This window comes from Trachinotus anak, unplaced genomic scaffold (genome assembly GCF_046630095.1).
Source record: "Trachinotus anak isolate AG129_WGS33_773 ecotype Australia unplaced genomic scaffold, CSIRO_AGI_Tana_v1 ptg000006l, whole genome shotgun sequence".
Lineage (NCBI taxonomy): Eukaryota > Metazoa > Chordata > Actinopteri > Carangiformes > Carangidae > Trachinotus > Trachinotus anak.
Genome location: NW_027273857.1, coordinates 1379084 through 1399171, shown reverse-complemented (window position 1 = coordinate 1399171; position 20088 = coordinate 1379084). Strand labels below are relative to the sequence as shown.

The window sequence follows — 20088 nt, the reverse complement described above, 5'->3', positions numbered from 1 at the left end:
GACCGGAAGGAGTATTTAAAGTGCAGTGGAACAGCGACACCATGCGGACATGCGGTGAGATACACCTTCATTCATGAGTTATAAATCACTGGCAGCAGGGGAAGGAAAGGTTAGCAGGAGGCAGAGAGGGAGAAGGAAATAGAGATTAAGACAGGAAGGATATAGAGAAGGAAAGAAGGACGTATAGAAGAGGAAAGGAGGAGGTATGGAAGAAAAGGAGGAAGGGGTCTGTAATGAAAGAGAGGAAAGAAGGAGGTAGGATAGAAAAAGTGGTAAATGAGGCAAAGAGTAGAAGAAGTAGGGAAGGGAGAAGTGAACAAGGAGGTAAGTAAGGGTTAAGTAGAAGAAGGTAGAGAAGGAAATAAGGGGGTAGGAAATAAGACGGGCAAGAGCAAGGTAGTGAAGGAATGGAGGAGAAACAGAAGGAAGGATACAATAACAAAGTAAAGAATGAGGTGGAGAAGAAAAGTGGGGTTAGGGAAGGAAGAAAAAGGAGAGAGAAGGAAATTAGGAGGTATGCTAGGATGAGGAAAAAAGGTAGTATAGGGACTAAGATGAGGAAGTAGAGAAGGAAAGGAGGAGGTAATCAAGAACAGGCTGTAGGAAAGGAAAGGAGATATAAAAGGAAAGATGGAAGCATTTACTGCACTCGTGGCTCTAAAGCAAATAAACATTTTCTGCTTTATAAAGATATTTGTTTTGAGAGCAACAATATTTAAATCAACACAAATCACTTTATTGTTTCACATTAAATTTAATTGCTAAGATCCAGAAAATGTTTTAATATCGTAGTTTTCACATTTGCATAATAAAATAGTTTTACATTCTTCTGAAGCAGTTAAGTAAAAATAAAGCTGATAGTACACATTATATGTGTTGTTATTTGGGGCATTAAAACATAAAACAGGCATTTCAGACAAAAAATGATACATACATCACAAAAAGTCAGATTACAAATATATAATACAAACTCAAGGTAAATACATCAGTTATGTAAGAATAAGGATTTTCTAATGGATAAACGAAGGAACTTTTAGTTTTATTTTCCTTTCAGTATTTAGTTGTGTATTCTTTCATCACTGAGTAATTCAAAAACAAAGTCCTTCCTCCTTATAAACAACAGTTAAGTCCTGTTAAATTTCTATTAAAGGTCAATTTAACCACTGAAATAATAAAACCCAATTAATTTAGTCGTCTCATATCAAAATCAAATTATTTTACTAAAAACCAGGCACAGGACCGAAGCCCCATCATGCCTTGTTGCTGGCTGTTCGGTTCACCTCCGTCACCACCGTGGCCATCGCTGAGAGAGGCGTGGAGTAAGTGGACGCCATGTTCTGTAAACCAGCCATCAGACACCGCCAGCTGAATCGCACTGCTTTCCCAATGTTCTGCCGAGCAAGGAGACAGAAAATCACCGTTAGAGGTTCAGCTCCCTGTCACAGGGCCAAGCCTGGTAAAAAGTATTACAAACATGTCAACAAACTGTTGCCGGACAAAATCCAATATTAACACAAATACAATACATTCAGCTCATTTTATATGTGCTTGAGTCCAGATACATAACCCAGCAGTTTATTTGCTGTGACCACTACTCGAGCTAACCACTTTGGAATAATGAGTCAACATTCCCATATCAGAATAACAACAGATTTTCCTCTTCTTCCCATTCTGCTGACAGTCTGTGAATGCAGCATACGATTGGGAAAGACTTAAATATTCAATTCAATTCAATTCAAAAAACTTTATTTGTCCCCAGGGGGCAATTCAAATCATGTAAAGCAGTGTACATCAACACAAGACAAGTAAGTAAATATGTCTGACTTGTTTCTAAGAAGTACAGAAGTACCAACAATGTCTGTTGTTGAAGGTAATTAAAGGCAGAAATTTAATAGGTAGGGTGCTGCAACAAAACTCTATAACAAAAGTCAGAATAACGGGTGTTTTTGTTTTTGTTTTTTTGTTCCTTTCTAGTGACACTGTGTGAATGCAGTAGTAGAACTGAGGAGGGAAACGACCAGGCCAGGTCGAGCTGCTGTAAGAGCCAGCTGCCTGAGGGAAAGGACTGTGGACCTCAAAGTGCTGCTGAATAACAGGTAAGAAAATAATGTTAGCAGTAGCTTTTTCTTTACATTAAGTGTCATTGAAAAGTGGCAGTTGCTCGATTAATATCTATTGGCAAACATGTTACATCATTTCCTTTTAGCAGAAAGACTTTCTGACTGCAGGAAGAGTAAACTATAACAGTTCGAATACAATACAAACAGTACAGTTATACAGCATGGATCTGCAACAGCTATAGTTTTCATGGGTTGTTTAATGGACAGTCAGGGTTCTTTGGTGCATCATAAAGAGTTCTACTGCAGTACAACTCATCTTGTTGTACTATGCAGAACTGTTTATCATCGGTATGGTCATGCTGAAGTGATCTCTGCTCCAGTGTGCTGGGGTCAAAGGTCAAACTCACAGTGTTGAGTCAATGTTTAACATTAGAGCTGTCGGACCAACTCAATCGTGTGACTTCACCTGAAGCCAACTGTTGTGATGTTGGCAAACAGGGTGTAGATTTATTACTTTACACTTTATAATTTTGTTATTGCCCACTTTGTACACATGAGTACAAGTATGTTGTACTTGTTTATATGTCTACTGTATAGAAATGTGCATGGTGAGCTCGATTTAACCAAACTCAGATGTTTGACTACTGTTTGATTTTATATCAGTAATGTTAGTAATGTTATTAGTAGTCCTGCTAATAGCAAATGTAGTTATTTAGCATTATTTGTTTTTTATATACCAATTAAAATATACTCTGTGTGTGTGTGTGTCTGCGTGTGTTAATTTCACTGTGTATTGTTTCTATTGATTATTATTATTATTTATTTTATTTGTATTCATTTGAATGTACTATAGTTTTATTTCTACATAATCTGGTACAATATGATTTTAAATTTTAGTTTTATTCATTAATTTATTGATAAATGATGTAATGATGATGAATGATGTAATCATCAGGTGACATTAATTAATGTCGTAACATTATCACAGTCTGTGGCTTTGGCTGAAGCACCAACAAATGAACAGCAGCTTTCTGTGACACTGCAGAGGAATTTACCCACTCCTGTTCTTACCTTTCTGTACTTTTTGTACTTCTTCTTCTTTTTCCTCTTCTTCTCTTCCTTCCTCTTCCTCTTCTCCTCCAGTGTCTCCTCTCTCTCCTCCTCCACCTCCTCAATCAGAGGTTCATATCTATCCGGTAGGACGGAGAAATAAACTTCTTTGGAGGTTTTCTGTTTCTTCCCAGCCGGAGGAGCGACCTCCTCTTCCTTCTCCTGTGCTCCCATCCCTCGTTCCTCCTCGTCTGTCACTGTGAGTTTCTTCTTCTTCTGTGACCTCCTTGTTTATGGGCAGGAGGACCTTTGGATCAAGGAGGAGTCAAACTTTATTAGTAGCCTGAAGGTGATTTCAAACACAGGAAACTCTGTGAGCTTTGACATAAAACACACTAAAGGCCGGATTAGAAGAAGAATGTGGAGATTTGTTTGGGTTTTTGTTGCCTGGTTGAAATTAAGTTTTTTTAAGTTTTACCCCAAAGTTTTACTCAGTGAAACAGCAGAAGTTTGTGCAGCAGGTGGAGTTTTTGATTCTCTGCTGTTTGTTTTACAGAATAAACACTGAAACTTCACACTGAGATACTGAGTCAACACTAAAAACTAGAAAAACATGTCATGTAAAAAAGTGTAGGATTGCTGGGAGCTATTTTTCAAAACTGTCAATAACTGAAAACATTTAGACTTTAATATATTAAACTGTAAAAGGCTGAGTCATAAACTTTTATATGTATTAATAGAACAGAGATGTTTGTCCGGTCTGAGCCATGCTGCTGGTGTAGCTGAAATCCACAGTTTGAGATTTTAGCAACTGTTTCGTGCTGGAACTTTTTCTTGTCATTGGTGCAGCTTCCTGGTGTTGTTTCATCACAGTGAGGTTTCAGGTTCGGTGTCATTTCGTTTGTACAGAGACCAAAACTAAAACCTGTAGCTGGAGACACTGCATGTAAATTCTGGGCAGATGGATACACCGTTGTTTGTTAATAAATAGTCCTATTTCCAGTTTCAGTTACATTTTTGTTTGTGTGCAGATTAAACAAACAAGATACAACATATTAATGTGTGAGCTTTAGAGGTTGGTGGAGACAGTTTCCCTCTGTACCTTCCTCTGGGGCTGTTTCTCCTGGTTTAGTTCGGCCTCTTCTTTCCAACAAAGAGAAATCTTAACGCTACAGCTGACTGTACAGTGACATTGTAGACAGCAGGGGACGTAGAGGTGTCTGCATATTTCTGACACATAGAAAAGATAAAGTAATGAGCAGTTCCCATGAAACTGATGTGGAAACTGATTGACTAACTAATCATATAAAGAGCTGCAGTCAGACAGAGAGCTGGAGGCGTCTCACGTTGACTCGTTTCTCTTTTTTTATCCAGGCAGTAATAAGTGAAGATCTGTTCTGCGCTGAGACCAGAGGGAGAAGACAAAGAAAAAACACAGGAAGGATTAAGGTAGAAAAACAATATCCCGACATACCTGGAGCTGAAAACCGAACAAAGTAAATTCAGAGCTGCTGTTTCACAGTCTGAGAGAAAACACATCAAATAAGATATTTTACAGCAAGAAATGTGAACTGTTCCCTGCATGTTCTTTATTTTGAGTTTATCATCTCATCATGAAATAAAATAATGACTGTTTTTACAAAGATTGAATTGGACATTTAACCAGAGATAGAAGAGAGGAGTTAAATGTGAAAAAACTGAGCCAGAAATGATATTTGGTGGAGTTTTCCTTTAATGTTCAGTTTGTGTTTGAACAATGCAAAAACATGGCTTCTAATATTAAGAAAGAAAACTGGGAATGAACAGATAATATGTGATTTGTGATTTGATATTTAAGCACTAAACCTGGAAGTGAACCCACCACAATTTTTGCAGTTTTACTCTGAATAACAAAACCTGTGTGTGTGTGTGTGTGTGTGTGTGTGTGTGTGTGTGTGTGTGTGTGTGTGTGTGTGTGTGTGTGTGTGTTTATGTGTTTTTGTGTGTGACAGTAAGTAGTGTGTTGCTTCAGTCCAGTCCGGGGTTCACGTTGCAACATGAGATCTTGATGACCTCTGATGAAAAACAGAAAGAGGATCAGTGAGTCTTTATCAATCACCGTAATGACATCAATACACCATCATAAATGTGATCAGGTTTGTGATCAGTGACCAGGGATTCATTCATTTCTCTTTGCCCTGGAACAAAAACTCCCTTTAGACCTGAAAATATTTTAGCACAACAGCTTGAGGTTTGAATTGTTGGTCTTGACTTAAGACTTGATTTCGGCCTTTTAGTTTTGACTTAACTTGTACTTTGTTGGCCTTGACATGGGCCCTGACCTGAGACTTATTCTTGGAACCCGACTTCTTGTTCTTTACTTGACTTAATTTCCAAGACTTACCCGTAACTTTCATAACATAAGATGATTGATTTGTAGATTTGTAGATTCAGTCGTAATATAAACGGGCTGATACATTTGACCACCTGAGAGTAAATGAGGCTGAAAAACAGACAAACCTACTGAGCAACACAGAACAAAGTAAAGAACTGTGTCTCTCTAATGAGCCTCATTTAGTAAGACTGAACTGAAACCAATGTACAGGAAGCTAAAGTGGATCAGACTGATGGAAATCTAAATGACGATAAAAAAACTCTTACTAAATGAATCTAAACGACACTGACGGAAAATTAAAGTTAACTCACTGAGGTCTGACCACACACACACGCACACACACACACACGCACACACACACACACACCAGCTATCTGAAATGTCAAGTCACACTTTGTTCAGAAACGTGATGGCTCTGACAGGAAGTGTGTGTTCTGTGTCTGTTTCGATGTGTGTATTTTGTGTTTCTGTGTGTGTATGTGTGTGTGTGTGGAGAGATAACAGGAATTTGGTTTCAGTGGTTTTTATTCATTCAGCCTTTAGTTTCATTTGTGTTCACACTGACTGAAGTTACTGACCTGAAACAGTGAACCAAGTAACTGTCTCTACTGGAACCTAAACTGTATCTGCACTGTGTTTGACTGCAGTGTTTGACAGAAAACATTTATTCACTACATCATCATGAACTTATGAGCAGCTCTAAGAGTTTTAACCTCATGAACCTAAACAAACTCTAAAATATAATAAGAGATACAGAGTGAAAATGAGTCTGGCTCACAGTCTGGACTCTACTTTCCCTCTTTAAAGTGTCTGGAAGCAACAAACAGCAGACGTCACCAGTTTCTTACATTTGTGTTGGGCAGAGTGACGGTCAGCCCGGGCGGGGTCCTCACACCCAGACTCAGCTTCTTCTTCCACAGATAATAAAACTCCACACACTGAGAGAGGGACTTAGTCTGAACCTACACACACACAGATGACATAGATCACAGATCAGGCAGATCTACCAGAAGGAGCTGATGTTTGAACACGAAATAAAACTCACGGCTCTCTGGATGCTGCTGAAGTCTTTATGATGGAGCTGCAGGGATTTAACCAACAACCTCATCTCTGCTTCACTCCAGCTGACCCCTGCAACATACATTTAGCACAATGTACATTTGTAATTCTTAATTAAATATGTGTAGCATCAAACAGTCATTCCAATTGAACGTATACGTGGATGTCGACCTGTGTGTTTGTTGGTGGAGGCTTCAGGAGTGGAAAGTATCTTCTCCACCGTCAGCTGGAAGACCAGAACAAAAACAGATGTCAGTGTCATGTTTGATGTGGAAAACTAAAGCAGATATAAACACTAAGCTCAAACACTGTTGTTGTTGACAACTTATTTTCTGAATGATCAGAACTCTGTCCACAGTTCACAGTTTAGACCAAAGAACCAAACAGCCAATGAGATTTTACCAGAAAGTCTCCTCTGCACTCTGATAGGACCTGGAGGGCGTGCTCTGGGCTGGCCCCGCCCCCCAGCACCACACTCGATCGAGCCATCATCAACAGAGCTTCAACTGGACAAACAATGTGTCAATCAAAAAAGCAACCAATTAGTAATCATGATTATTGTAACAATGACAAAAGGATTTCTGTGTGTGCTCTACCTCTCTGTTGATTGACAGGTGTCTCCAGCTCATCCCATGGCGTCCATACCAGCAGTGCATTCTGGGAGTCGGAGTGGCCATATTTATGGTTGCGTAGGGATGGGATTTCAGCCTGGAAGCCCCGCCCTATGTTGATCCGCCTGTGATTGACAGCTCAAGGTTATCAGATGATCAGATAGTGATCGCAAAAATTAGTTGAATTTGTAAAGAGCTATGATTTACATACGGCTTATTGATTCCTATTGTTAGTGTCTCCGTGGCAACAAGGTCACTGAGTCCATCTGCCAATCAGAGATACAAAACTTTAGCATGACATCATGGCTGTTATCCAATCAGTAATAGTCCAACATTACTGAGCCTTCATACTATGAAATATTTAACTGGATTGAAGAAATTATTATGTTTAGGGCCCAGCCAAGTCTGGATTCTTCAGACCACATTTAAGAAAACAGTTTATCAGATGATAATTATGTTTTTAACATATTGAAAACCAGAAAAAAATGGTATAACCGATAAGTTATGAATTGGTTGGTACACACGAACATCGACGTTTTTTTAAACATGTGTAATTGTAATGAACATTGCAGTCTCTAGGTGTCGCTGCCAGACTCACTGTGTGTGTTGTGAAGCTGCACAGTTTGCACTTTCTGCTGCCTCCTGGTGGTGAGGGAGCAGTACAGCCCCGCCCCTGCCCTGACGGGACACAGCATGGGCGGAGGGGTGTAGTGACTCCTGCGACCATCGACCTCTCCGTCACCACTGACAACTGCGTCACCATCCTTATCACCACCACCAGCAGCCGCTGCATCGCCCCTGGTGACCACTTCCTCTTCCTCCTGGTGCATCAGGCTGCGGTAGAGCACAGCGCCTCTGGCGGCTGGAGAGTGGTGACTGCATCTCCTCTGTCCACTCTTAGATGCCTTAGACGTCCCTCTGGACTGGATGGGCACGGAGACCGGCATCACCATGGAGACTGAGGGTTGGACAGGTGCAGAGGAGTCCTCACCCTGGAGAGAGGGAACACAGCGAACATGTCGTCATTCTGGGGGCTCATCTCCCACTTGTGGCCGAGGTGATCCCCTCAGGTAAACCATTAAATCCTGTTTTAAAGTCTAGTTTGGTCTTAACCTTTTTCACCCATGTAGCTGATCTGAAGCCGCTGTGGGAGCGCATGTGACCGTTCAACGCTGGCAGACTCCTAAAATCACGCTTGCACACTGTACACAGCAGCCTGCAACACACACAGGGGAACAGATTTCATCAGATACAAGCTTTATTAATCAGGGAAGTGAAATTGTTAAGATGGTACCAGGCCAATCTAAAGCTAAAACATATAAAACACTTATTAAGAAACTGTAACTGCAGTGTTGAGACGTGAATCATCAACATCACTTCACTCAGGTTACCTGCAGTCTACAACCTTCATGCTGCTTTCAGGTTTTGACCTTTTCATCTGAAAATGAACAGAGAAGATTTAAATTGAGACCAATACTGGTGGTAGGATGTAATGTTTTCTTCATTAAAACATTTCATTACTGCACTTTTCATTCCCAAATTCATCTCATCACACTTCTACTTACTTAATCATTGACGTTCTCGCTTTTTTATGTACTTATGCACGTCTTGATCTCTCACTTATTACTGATCACTTATTAATTATTACTGCATTCATTTACACATTCACTTACTTACCTGTGCCATCACTTATTTACTTTTTACTAATTTTTACTAATTTACTCATTTATTAAATACTTATTTATACTTACTTTAAATACATTTTGTTATTGTTTTATTTTATTTACATATTTATTTATTATTGATTTATTTACTTACTTACCCACATATTTATTTCCAAAAAAAAGATTATGATTAGGATAACAACATGCTAAAAAAATTGATTAGTAATAACTTGGAATATTATTTGTATGTCAAACTCACCAGGGTCCAGTCTGGTTGACCATCTCCTCCTGTACTTTGTCCTCCTCCTCCACACTCCTCTCTCCACATCGGCCCAGCAGGGAGCCTCGGGGCTTGGGGAGCACTGCAGACATTCTGGCCTCCTCCCTGTGGAGAGAAACTGGTTTCTAAGCCACCTGCGGCATTGAAAAGGTCCATCTGGTCCTGGATCGGCTCGGTTCGGGATGGTAGGAGGCATCGGGTTGTCTGATGTGGGTGGTGCTGACTGGGTTCAGAGCTCAGAGGGTAGCCGTCAGACTTGTGGAGACAGCAGCTGAGGGTTTGGTCTCTACACAGCTGTGGGGATGTTTGTGTGTGAAAACCTAAACTCTCTTTCCTGGGATGCATTTGAGGACCGGGGCTGGAGATTGTTGGGGTGTGTGGGTAATGAGGACTTGGACCAGGGGTAGTAGGACTACAAAAGGACTGTGGGGCGCTACTATCATGGTAACTGTCAGGGAAAAACTGGGCATTGGAGAAGTCTTCAGCACATGATGAGCTGAACTCCATGGAGCTCCACCTTCCAGGGGCAGTTCCTCCAGACAAGGAGCCCAGTGGAGAGCACTGCATCTGGGACAGAGCTGGCTCCAGAGATCCCCAGGTGTCCTGACCTGGACCAGGTGTGTCACCCTGTCCATACACACCACTGGCAAGGAGTGTGTGAGAGTTATAAGGCAGTCTGTGTGTGTCGTCCAGTTCATCCCCATGGTGAGTCACACCAGTGCTGAACTGGTTCTGGTTCTGGAGATGGAGGTCTAGGTGTGCTGTGGTCTGGGTCTGTTTCAGATCAGAGATTATTATCTAGTGATAGAAATCAGTTCTGGCTCAGATCTTTATGGAACAGGATATGTGACGTCTTACCTGGTAGGAGTAACTGTAGCTGTTGAGAAGACAGGGAACCTCAGAGGCAGATTTGTTCCAGTTTGGATTATCTAATCCTGGATCGTGATTTTGGCTGGAGAGATGGTGCTGGGGTGGGGGATGGATGTGAGGGGAGGTCACCTGGGGCTGGGATACAAGGTGAGGAGTGGTTGTCTGGGAATAAGGGAGGTGGTGAGAGGGGGATACATGGGCCTGATGAAGGGGGTAAGAGGTGGTTGCCTGGGACTGGGATGCAAAGTGTGGGGAGGTAACTTGAGGAAGGAGGTGAGGGGAGGAAATATGGTGCTGGGGTACAAGGTGGGGGGAGTTTACCTGGGGCTGAGGGAGGTGAGGGGAAGTTACCTGGGGATGGGTGAGGGAAGGGGAGGACACCTGGGGATGGGGGAGGTGATGAGGGGAAGTTACCTGGGAATGAGGGAGGTGATGAGGGGAGGTAACCTGGGGATGGGTAAGGTGAGGGGAAGTTACCTGGGGATGGGTGAGGTGATGAGGGGAAGTTACCTGGGGATGGGAGAAGTGAGGGGAGGAGGTTACCTGGGGATGGGGGAGGTGAGGGGAGGAGGTTACCTGGGGATGGGGGAGGTGAGGGGAAGTTACCTGGGGATGGGAGAAGTGAGGGGAGGAGGTTACCTGGGGATGGGGGAGGTGAGGGGAGGATACCTGGGGATGAAGAAGTGCATAAATAAGTAAACAAGTACATAAGGAAATAAAAGAAGAAAATATATAAATACATTAAAGCTAATAATAATGATGATAATAATAATAATAATAATAATGATAATAATGATAATAACATCAAGTCAGTGGATGAACAAGTAAATAAATAAATAAGAACCTTGGCATGAGGAGGGTTTCCATGGTTCCTGAATGACGAGGGGGAGGAGAGGGGAGGAGGTGAGGAGATGAAAGGAGGTGACTGGGACACAGTGGAGTGATGGACGATGGGAGGAGGAGAGGACGAGGAAAATGTCCACAAGTCAGACATGTTGTCACGCACAAACACACTTGTTACTGAGTGAAAGTGTGTTTATGTGCATGATTATGTGTGTGTGCAGCAGGCTGTTTGCTATCTGGATGGTGTCTTCATGTGATTCTGATGATCTGCAGGACAACACAGTGAGACAACACAACGAGACAACACAACAAACCATTGAGATATTAAGTCTTGATTTTCAGACAGTAAGTAACAAGTTTGCCTTAAAAATATGATATTTTTTTAATTTTCATTTTGTCATTCCTAACCTTTGACTTTTACATTTTTTTAGTTTCTGTGTCTCCAACAGGACTTCAGTCCGTCCGGTCTGTAAATTGTCCCCTGCTGTTACTCTTGTGGTTGAATACCAACAACCTTCACATGCTGCTCATTTAAAAACTACTTTTTAAGTTGACAGACAGGAAATTGCAACCTAGAAAACCTTTCCTCGGTTTCCATGGTCTGTTTGACTTTTATTGTTTATTTCTTTTTCTATTCATGTTTTGAACTGAACACACTAGTGTTTACCAGCTGCGACAGTGTGGCTGCTGTTATTTCCACCTTGTGAGTCTGTGTGTGTGTCAACAGGACAAAATGTGGAGACACCTACTGTAGCAGGAACTAGCACTTTGTCAGGTGTTTATATGTCTCTCTGTCTGTGGACAGATGTTGTCGCTGTGATAATATCACAACCTGGAAGACACATTCACAAAACTTTACCTGTGTGTAGCTGAGATCAAAATGAAGGCTGAGTTCGAAGGTGGGTGTAGTCCGACCCATGACTAATGAGTGCTCATGTAATGTAGAACTCATGGGTGTGAACTTCAATATGTTGATGGCGTTGCGACTGATATGAATCCATCCCAAGATGGTCTCTAGTTTATGACTGACTACATGTAGACCACACAGCAGCTGTAATGTGTCTATATGACTAAGTGTGAATGTGTGATAAAAGGGCTCTTCTAAGAATTCACGCCCAGAGACGATTAAAACTCCACTTCTCTTAAAATGACACCTTCAAGTTTTAGAACTGGATTTCACATGAAAATCAACATAAATTATATTAAATGCTTTGTTGTTTTGATCTATATTTCTCTGGTGTTCACTTCTGTAATTAAGAAATACTTAACGAGCAGGTTAAAACTTCACTGGCATTTGCTGATTTTCAGAGGTGATAAAATTCCTGTTTCTCATATCAAATGATCACATTTATTTTCTCTTTAACATAGTCATCATTTAAACCATAAAACTTTAGGTTAAATATATCATTAAAAAAGTTTACATAATGGTTTTATATTGTCGTATATGGTAAATAAAAGTATAAACAGTAAATAGTAAAAATAACCAGAGTAACAACTGTGATCTAACATCAATATTTAGTTTGAAATAGCATCTAAATAAAATAATTTCTCACCTGAATCACCATCGACTCCAACTGACACTGACTCCGACTGTGTGTGTGTGTGTGTGTGTGTGTGTGTGTGTGTGTGTGTGTGTGTGAGTGTGAGTGTGTTTGTGTGTGTGGGTGTTGATGTGTGTCTGCATGGGTTTTGTCAGGATGTGGTCACATGTTCTTCCTCTCTCTGGTCGTCTCTACTTCTTCCTTATGATGACGAGTTCAGAGGCCAAAGAGCTCAAACAAACAAACTGAACATGTAATACAATTAAAATTCAAAAATTAGTAAAATTAAATAAAACAAACAGCTAGATAAGTAAATAAATGAAGTTTTATCATATCATTCTACTATAATGTTAATCATATTAGTGTGGTCAGTATTTTTATTCAGAATTACAGCAGATGTGTCGAAATCAGTGTAATTTTATGATCACATAATCATATAAAACTTGCATAAAACAGATTTTTTTTAAAAAGCATTTTCTCTGTTTTGATGTCTGGAGTCAGAAGTTTCTGAAGTTTCTTAATTTAGAAATTACAATTAGAATTCCACATTGAGATCTGTAATATTAAAGATCAATGGAGCCTAACTGCAGTGCTGCTTTAATGTTCATTAAACACCAATCACACTGTTTCATGAAAGTGTTTTTCGCTTTTATAATTTCAGGATAATAAAAATTACGTTTTCCACCTAAGAAAATAAAGTTAATATAGTAATGAGTTAATTATTACTGCTCAGTCGTAAATTACTTTTAGATTATTTATTTTTTATTTTTTATTTTTTTTGCGGCTTGGTGTCGGAACCATTGTCTTGCAGGTCATAGTACAACACGACGCCCTAACGGTGTAGGACCAAGGTCCAATAGTCAAGTTACACACAATGAAACCGGAAAAACTTAAATTTTGTATTCACACATCACATACAAACAAAACCAATCACACTGGGGATGTTAGCAGAGATTATTTAAAAATAAATATATATAAGCAAAACTAAAACACCATATTGAACAAAATGATTACGTCTTTACAGGCTTGTTTGGTGTGCAGTCCATCTCTTTTTATGTGAAATTTCCCTGTTAACGAAAGCAACTGTTGTGTGAGCCCATTCCATGTGTATGTGCTTTTCTAATCCACAGAAATAACCAGAAAATAGTTTTTAAAATCACAATATTTTCAGTTCAGTATTGTATTTCTAATATATTATATTTAATCCCTCCTTTTTAGTAAAATTTGTTTCTCCTAAAATACAATTTTGCCAAATGCACAGGTGAACGAGCAGTTGTAGAATTTACAAGTGAATATCGTTGGCATGACCGTCGCTTTTATTTTGAAGGTTGGGAGCGGAAGCTGTTTGTCGGTTGTGTGTTCGTCGCCGGTCCGTTCCCTCGTCGGTTCAGGTCGGTACCAGCCCGACCGTCCTCAGCTTCATTTCACCATTATATGTCAAACTGTTTGCTGACGGCAGTTTGTCTGGATGAGATGAATGAAAGTTCGTGTTTTCAGTGAGTGAACGGCGGGACCACGGTGAAGCTAAAGCTAAAGCTAAAGCTAAAGCTAAAGCTAGGAACCAGTGGGTATGATAAAGTCACGAACTGTCGGACTTGTGGAGAAGGATGGGTCAGTGTCGTCACGCCTGTGTCGTCACATCCTCTTAGAGCACTTGCTGCTTTTTTCTGTCATGTTTCATCATAAACTAAAGATTTGTGGGCATTTTTGAAAATATCTCGATGTTTGATGGACGAAACGATTAAAGAAGAAGTTAAAATATGAATGGATAATCTACCGGTATTGTCAGTAACCGTGATATTTAAAAAAAGAAATATTGATATGGTGTTAATAATACGGTGATTTTGTTTATCAGTTGTTATTTTTGTGTGCTTTTGTACAGTTGTGGTTACTGAGTCTCTCTCCACCTCCCGACACTCGTATTAGAGTCCAATTAATTTGCCAAAGAAGAGAGAATACACACGAAAAACAAAGTTAAAGATGAATCATCATCATTATGATGATTTTTTTTTAAAATTTTCTATAGATATCATGATAATAACATTACACATATGTAAAGTAGTTTTGTCAACTCTTAAAGTTTATAGAATCATTTTCAGGAACTTTCATGTTTATAATAAAATGTTTTTAATATCCAGTCTTCACCTCATTGTTGTTAGACATGGATGATATTGCTGTCACAGCACTCTGGACTGAGGCTGGACTGAATTTTCTGTTTTCCCCTTCTAGATATTTCCAATATGAGGAAGTGAAGAGATTTTTGAAGATGATTTAGCTGAAACCGTTTCATCTTTGAACATCATGATGCCACACACCAGAAGGACGTTGTCTCTTTTAAGAGGCTGGTCGGGTGTTTGCAGATGTCAAACTGGAAACCAGCCATCCAGGACCAGTTCCAGTAGCAGCAGCTTGTTCATGGCCTCTGACAGCAGCAGAGCAGGGCTGATTCTACAATCCCAGTCCACTGACGTGTACCAGAACCTGGCTCTGGAGGACTGGATTGATGCTAATGTGGACCTGCAGCAGCGCAGCATCCTGCTGCTGTGGAAGAACCGGCCAGCCGTGGTCATCGGACGCCACCAGAACCCCTGGACTGAGTGCAACCTGTCGGCCATGAGGAGAGCAGGGATCCCTCTGGCCCGCAGGCGGAGCGGAGGCGGGACGGTCTTCCACGACCTTGGAAACCTCAACCTGACCTTCTTCACCTCCAAGAAGGCGTACGACCGGCAGAGGAACCTGAAGGTCATCACCGAGGCTCTGAAGCTGCTTCGACCAGGACTGGACGTTCAGGCCACAGACAGACTGGACATTTTGCTGAACGGACACTACAAAATCTCAGGTTGGAGAGGACTGGTACTGTCCAATGAGACAAGAGGCTAGATAAATTATTTTGAGATGACAAGTCAACTACAAGTCCCCGAAAGATATGTGTTCTAAACACAAAATAACATGAAATAAAATAAAACTTTATTGATTCCAGAGGGTAAATGACATGTTACAGCAGCACATATATAAGCTTAGGGGTGAGAAAAGAGATAGAACTCTTTGAATTAGATAAAGAATAAAAGAGATTTAAATATTGAAGAGATTTAACTGAGAAAATTATCTGCATACTAATAATTAAAATAATTGGTCGTGTGAGCCCTAATTAGTCAAAATCTTCCCATTGTTTTTAGTAGGAATGTCCAGTGTAAAATCATAATCATAACATCCTGTTTTACTTTGCTGTTATTTTAATTGAATACAAAGTTAAGCCAAACTTAGCTGCAAGAGAAAAGAAAGTTAGAAAGTGAAAGAAAGTGCATCCACTGCACTTTGAGCTTTTGGCCTCATGGAGGCGCTAAAGACAAGTAAGAGCCACCAGAATGGGGTCACGACTCCACAAAGATCCAGCCTTTCTCTTCTGTTATGTTTTGAAGTATTTTTAAACTTAGTAAACTAAACTAAGAAATTTCCCAACCAAACTCTTGTTGTTTACAGGCACTGCGTCCAGGCTGAGCAGGAAGTCATCCTACCATCACTGCACCCTGCTTCACTCTGCTGACCGCTCTGCCCTCTCCACCGTGCTCCGCCCCTCCTGCCCTGGCATCCATAGCAACGCCACACCTAGTGTCCCCTCACCTGTTGCTAACCTATTAGACCACGCCCCCACGCTACAGTGGGAGGAGCTGCTGGGCGGACTGATGCACCAGTACAATGCAGGTACTCTGTTTTATTACTACTACTACTTTACTACTGGTACTATTACTTTATTCTAATTTTCTTTACATTCTGACCCTCAGAGTTCGGCTTCAGCTCTGCGTTGACCCTCGTTAACCCCACTGACGAGTCTACGTTTCCTGGCCTCAGCAGGACGGCGACAGAGCTGCGCAGCTGGGACTGGACGTTTGGTAAGACGCCTAAATTCAGCGTCCAGACCCTCCTGGACCTGACGGACGGTGGAACATCTGCTTGCAGCTCAGCTCAGCTGCATATGGAGGTAAAGAACGGGCTGATCGAGAGCTGCGAGCTGGACGTTCCTGTGGACTGGCTCCCTCGGCGGCTGAGCAGTGAGCTGACGAACACGCTGGTCGGAGAGAGGTTTTGTCCACATGTAGCAGCTGCAGCTGTTGCTGCGCTGCTGCGATCTGAGAGCAGCGAGCTGCAGGCCAGACTGCACAACCTGTGTGACGCTGTGCTGTCTGTGATGGGCTGAAATAAAACGGATGGATGGAAATAACACGAGCTGTTGGGTGTTTGTGTCGAGTCGACCATTTGTTGGCTGCAGTGTTGATTACAGCTGCAATGTGAAAGTCAGCATCATTCAAAAAGTCTGAAGGTGAATCTAAAGGGTCCAGATATAAACCCAACACACACAACAGCAGCGATGTTCAAAGTATAATCAGAAGCTCTCACTGCCAAAACAACTGGCAAGTTTAAAACTCTGACAACACTAAATAACGTGAACATCGAATTCATCATTTTGTGATGCTGCTGATCTGTTTACATCAGTACTGCTTGTAAATTCATGTAAATTCAGTCATTTTTCACGAGTAACCTGCAGGTTTATTTTATATAAAACAAAAAAGCTGATAATAAAAACATGAATACATATTGTTTATGCTGGTTATGGTTTTTTCATGCAGATGTAGGACAACACAAACCTGCTGCATCTTCATTAACATGTTTTTGATCTATAACCAACATCTCCATGTCCATTTCCTCTCATTATTCTCTGCACTTAATTACTGTTTATCATTTGGTTTATGGAAAACAGAATATATTAACAGAACTCCAACAAGAAAGTCCCAGTTTTATTTCTGACATTGTGTATCACAGTCCACCATCTCTTTTCTCAAGGTAGAGGCGGGATTCAGCATCTGACTGAAGAAATACGAGAACTGAGTCATGTGATTAAACTTTTTTGCATGTGACATAAAATCCAGATGAAAATCCAGTGATCTGCTTCTTATTCTGTCATAAATCATGATTAAATAAAAAATAAAAAATATCTATTCTTTAAACAAAGAATTTTTCATGAAAAAAAAAACAAATTTACAAATTGTAAAAAAGACATTTTGTATAAAGTTAAGATCAAAATATAAGATAAAGATCAAATCAAAGCAAATTTACAGTTATACAAAGCAGAGAGAAAACAGCAAGGGACGCAGCTATACACATTATAAAGGCACATTAAAAGAGTTTTTAAGACTTTTTAACGAATTAAGGTTTGGCTAAAATCAGTACAGTTTTTCAGGTAGTTTTTTCTGTCTATTGCTGCTAAATACATATTATATATATTATAAAATATAATATTTTCTAATTTCAGTGAGAAAACGGGGGAAATTCTGAACATCTCACCGTTCATCATAAACTGCAGGCCCTTCTACTCCCCCCGTGAGTTCACCTCAATCATCCTGGTCGGTGTTTACATCCCACCACAGACAAACGTGCAGGAGGCACAGCGGGCGCTCGCCGACCAGATACTGTGTGTGGAGCGGACCAACCCGGACTCCGTAGTTATTGTCCTTGGTGACTTTAACAAAGGTGACCTCAGTCATGAACTGCCCAAATACAGACAGTTTGTTAATTGCCCGACCAGAGAGGGGAACACTCTGGACCACTGTTACACCACAATCAGTGGTGCTTATCACGCCGTCCCCCGGGCTGCACTGGGCCACTCTGACCATGTCATGGTCCACCTGATTCCCACATACAGGCAGAAACTAAAACTGTGTAAACCTGTTGCGAGGACATCGAAGCAGTGGAGCAGTGAAGCCATAGAGGATCTGCGGCATGTTTGGACTGCACTGACTGGGAGGTGTTCAGGACTGCTTCCAACAGTCTGGATGAGTTCACAGAGGCTGTGACGTCATACATCAGCTTCTGTGAGGACTGCTGTATCCCATCACGCACCAGGGTGAGTTATAACAATGACAAACCCTGGTTCACAGCTAAGCTCAGTCAGCTCAGGAGGCAAAAGGAGGAAGCTTTCAGGAGTGGGGACAGGGACAGGTTTAAAGAGTCCAAGTACAGGTTTAGCAAAGCGGTGAGAGAAGCTAAACGACTGTACTCTGAGAAACTTCAGCTCCAGTTCTCAGCCAATGACTCTGCTTCTGTCTGGAAAGGGCTCAGAAAGATCACAAATTACAAACCTAAACCCCCCCACTCCATTAATGACTTCCGTCTGGCCAACGATCTGAATGAGTTCTACTGCCGCTTTGAAAGACAGTGGGACAAGCCTGACACTAACCTCCACATCAGAGCCACATCAGAACCCCCCTCCTCCTCCTCTACCAAAGGAACGTCTCTCTCTATCCTGGAGAGAGATGTCAACAGGCTTTTTAAGAAGCAGAACCCCCGCAAAGCAGCCGGTCCTGACTCTGTCTCTCCATCATCCCTGAAGCACTGTGCTGATCAGCTGTCTCCAGTGTTCACAGACATCTTCAACACCTCACTGGAGATCTGCCACGTGCCAGCCTGCTTCAAATCCTCCACCATCATCCCTGTCCCCAAAAAACCAAGGCCCACAGGTCTAAATGACTATAGACCCATTGCCCTGACCTCTGTGGTCATGAAATCATTTGAGCGCCTTATCCTGTCCCATCTCAAATCCATCACTGACCCACTCCTGGACCCCCTGCAGTTCGCCTACAGAGCCAACAGGTCTGTAGACGACGCCGTCAACATGGCTCTCCACTTCATCCTCCAGCACCTGGACTCCTCAGGGACCTATGCCAGGATCCTGTTTGTGGACTTCAGCTCTGCCTTCAACACCATCATCCCGGCTCTGCTGCAGGACAAGCTCTCCCAGCTGAGCGTGCCTGACTCCACCTGCAGGTGGATCACCGACTTCCTGTCTGACAGGAGGCAGCACGTGAAGCTAGGAAAGCACGTGTCTGACTCCCAGACCATCAGCACTGGATCCCCGCAAGGCTGCGTTCTTTCTCCTCTGCTCTTCTCCCTGTACACCAACACCTGCACCTCCAGCCATCAGTCTGTCAAGCTCCTGAAGTTTGCAGACGACACCACTCTCATTGGACTCATCTCTGATGGCGATGAGTCTGCCTACAGGTGGGAGACTGAGCGTCTGGTGACCTGGTGCAGGCAGAACAACCTAGAGCTAAACGCTCTGAAGACAGTGGAAATGATAGTGGACTTCAGGAAGAGCCCAGCCCCACCCACCCCCATCTCCCTGTGTGACTCCCCCGTGGCTACCGTGGAGCATTTTCGCTTCTTGGGAACCACCATCACACAGGATCTCAAATGGGAGCTAAACATCAGCTCCCTCATCAAAAAAGCTCAGCAGAGGATGTATTTCCTGAGGCAATTGAAGAAGTTCAACCTGCCAAGGACTATGATGGTGAACTTCTACACCTCCATCATTGAGTCCATCCTCACCTCCTCCATCACCATCTGGTACGCTGCTGCCACGGAGAGGGACAATAACAGACTGCAGCGTATCATCCACTCTGCTGAGAAGGTGATTGGCTGCAATCTTCCGTCCCTCCAGGACCTGTACGCCTCAAGGACTCTGAGGCGTGCAGGGAAGATTGTAGCTGACTCCTCCCACCCTGGACACAAACTCTTTGAGACACTCCCCTCTGGCAGGAGGCTGCGGTCCTTCAGGACCAAAACCTCTCGCCACAAAAATAGCTTCTTCCCATCTGCTATTAGCCTCATCAACAAGGCTAGAGAGCCCCACTGTTGCTGATCAATTGCACCAATCACCAGAAAAAATTCCTTGTATGTGAAAG

At 42.0% G+C, this 20088-nt stretch overlaps 3 protein-coding genes across 12 annotated transcripts; 1 reads left to right on the top strand and 2 right to left on the bottom strand.

The window, feature by feature from the left end:
• Window positions 1–734: 734 nt before the first annotated feature.
• LOC139622367 (required for drug-induced death protein 1-like) lies at window positions 735–3401 on the bottom strand. The gene is made up of 2 exons (XM_071479640.1): window positions 3132–3401; window positions 735–1391 (listed from the first exon to the last, which is right to left on the bottom strand). Exons 1-2 carry the CDS (start codon window positions 3342–3344, stop codon window positions 1251–1253), a joined length of 354 nt encoding a protein of 117 aa, XP_071335741.1. The 5' UTR covers window positions 3345–3401; the 3' UTR covers window positions 735–1250.
• Window positions 3402–4824: 1423 nt separating this feature from the next.
• Window positions 4825–13522, bottom strand: LOC139622363 (uncharacterized). 2 transcript variants are annotated; one of them, XM_071479625.1, is made up of 15 exons: window positions 12365–13522; window positions 11561–11643; window positions 10813–11078; window positions 9957–10637; window positions 9078–9872; window positions 8546–8592; window positions 8268–8370; window positions 7753–8146; window positions 7366–7420; window positions 7140–7279; window positions 6946–7049; window positions 6715–6769; window positions 6530–6615; window positions 6333–6446; window positions 4825–5164 (listed from the first exon to the last, which is right to left on the bottom strand). In XM_071479625.1, the coding sequence occupies exons 3-15, from the start codon at window positions 10960–10962 to the stop codon at window positions 5135–5137; spliced, it is 2754 nt and encodes a 917-aa protein (XP_071335726.1). In that variant the 5' UTR covers window positions 10963–11078; window positions 11561–11643; window positions 12365–13522; the 3' UTR covers window positions 4825–5134. The 2 variants fall into 2 exon arrangements, with proteins under 2 accessions (XP_071335726.1, XP_071335728.1); XM_071479627.1 differs by lacking the exon at window positions 11561–11643.
• Window positions 7815–17284, top strand: lipt1 (lipoyltransferase 1). Of its 9 annotated transcripts, none has more exons than XM_071479631.1 (6): window positions 7815–7955; window positions 8056–8224; window positions 11085–11156; window positions 14582–15191; window positions 15833–16054; window positions 16135–17284. In XM_071479631.1, exons 4-6 carry the CDS (start codon window positions 14654–14656, stop codon window positions 16545–16547), a joined length of 1173 nt encoding a protein of 390 aa, XP_071335732.1. In that variant the 5' UTR covers window positions 7815–7955; window positions 8056–8224; window positions 11085–11156; window positions 14582–14653; the 3' UTR covers window positions 16548–17284. The 9 variants fall into 9 exon arrangements, with proteins under 9 accessions (XP_071335732.1, XP_071335733.1, XP_071335731.1 ...); XM_071479632.1 differs by having other exon boundaries at window positions 11033–11156; XM_071479630.1 differs by lacking the exons at window positions 7815–7955; window positions 8056–8224 and adding an exon at window positions 9592–9715.
• The last annotated feature ends 2804 nt before the right edge of the window (window positions 17285–20088 follow it).

Coding starts and splice junctions, on each gene's coding strand:
- LOC139622367 (XM_071479640.1), bottom strand. CDS start 3,344: ATGGGAGCACAGGAGAAGGAAGAGGAGGTCGCTCCTCCGGCTGGGAAG. Junction 1,392..3,131: donor AGTACAAAAAGTACAGAAAG/GTAAGAACAGGA, acceptor CTTGCTCGGCAG/AACATTGGGAAAGCAGTGCG.
- LOC139622363 (XM_071479625.1), bottom strand. CDS start 10,962: ATGTCTGACTTGTGGACATTTTCCTCGTCCTCTCCTCCTCCCATCGTC. Junction 9,873..9,956: donor GCTACAGTTACTCCTACCAG/GTAAGACGTCAC, acceptor GATCTGAAACAG/ACCCAGACCACAGCACACCT. Junction 7,280..7,365: donor ACAATAGGAATCAATAAGCC/GTATGTAAATCA, acceptor TGTCAATCACAG/GCGGATCAACATAGGGCGGG.
- lipt1 (XM_071479631.1), top strand. CDS start 14,654: ATGATGCCACACACCAGAAGGACGTTGTCTCTTTTAAGAGGCTGGTCG. Junction 15,192..15,832: donor CGGACACTACAAAATCTCAG/GTTGGAGAGGAC, acceptor TGTTGTTTACAG/GCACTGCGTCCAGGCTGAGC. Junction 16,055..16,134: donor GATGCACCAGTACAATGCAG/GTACTCTGTTTT, acceptor TCTGACCCTCAG/AGTTCGGCTTCAGCTCTGCG.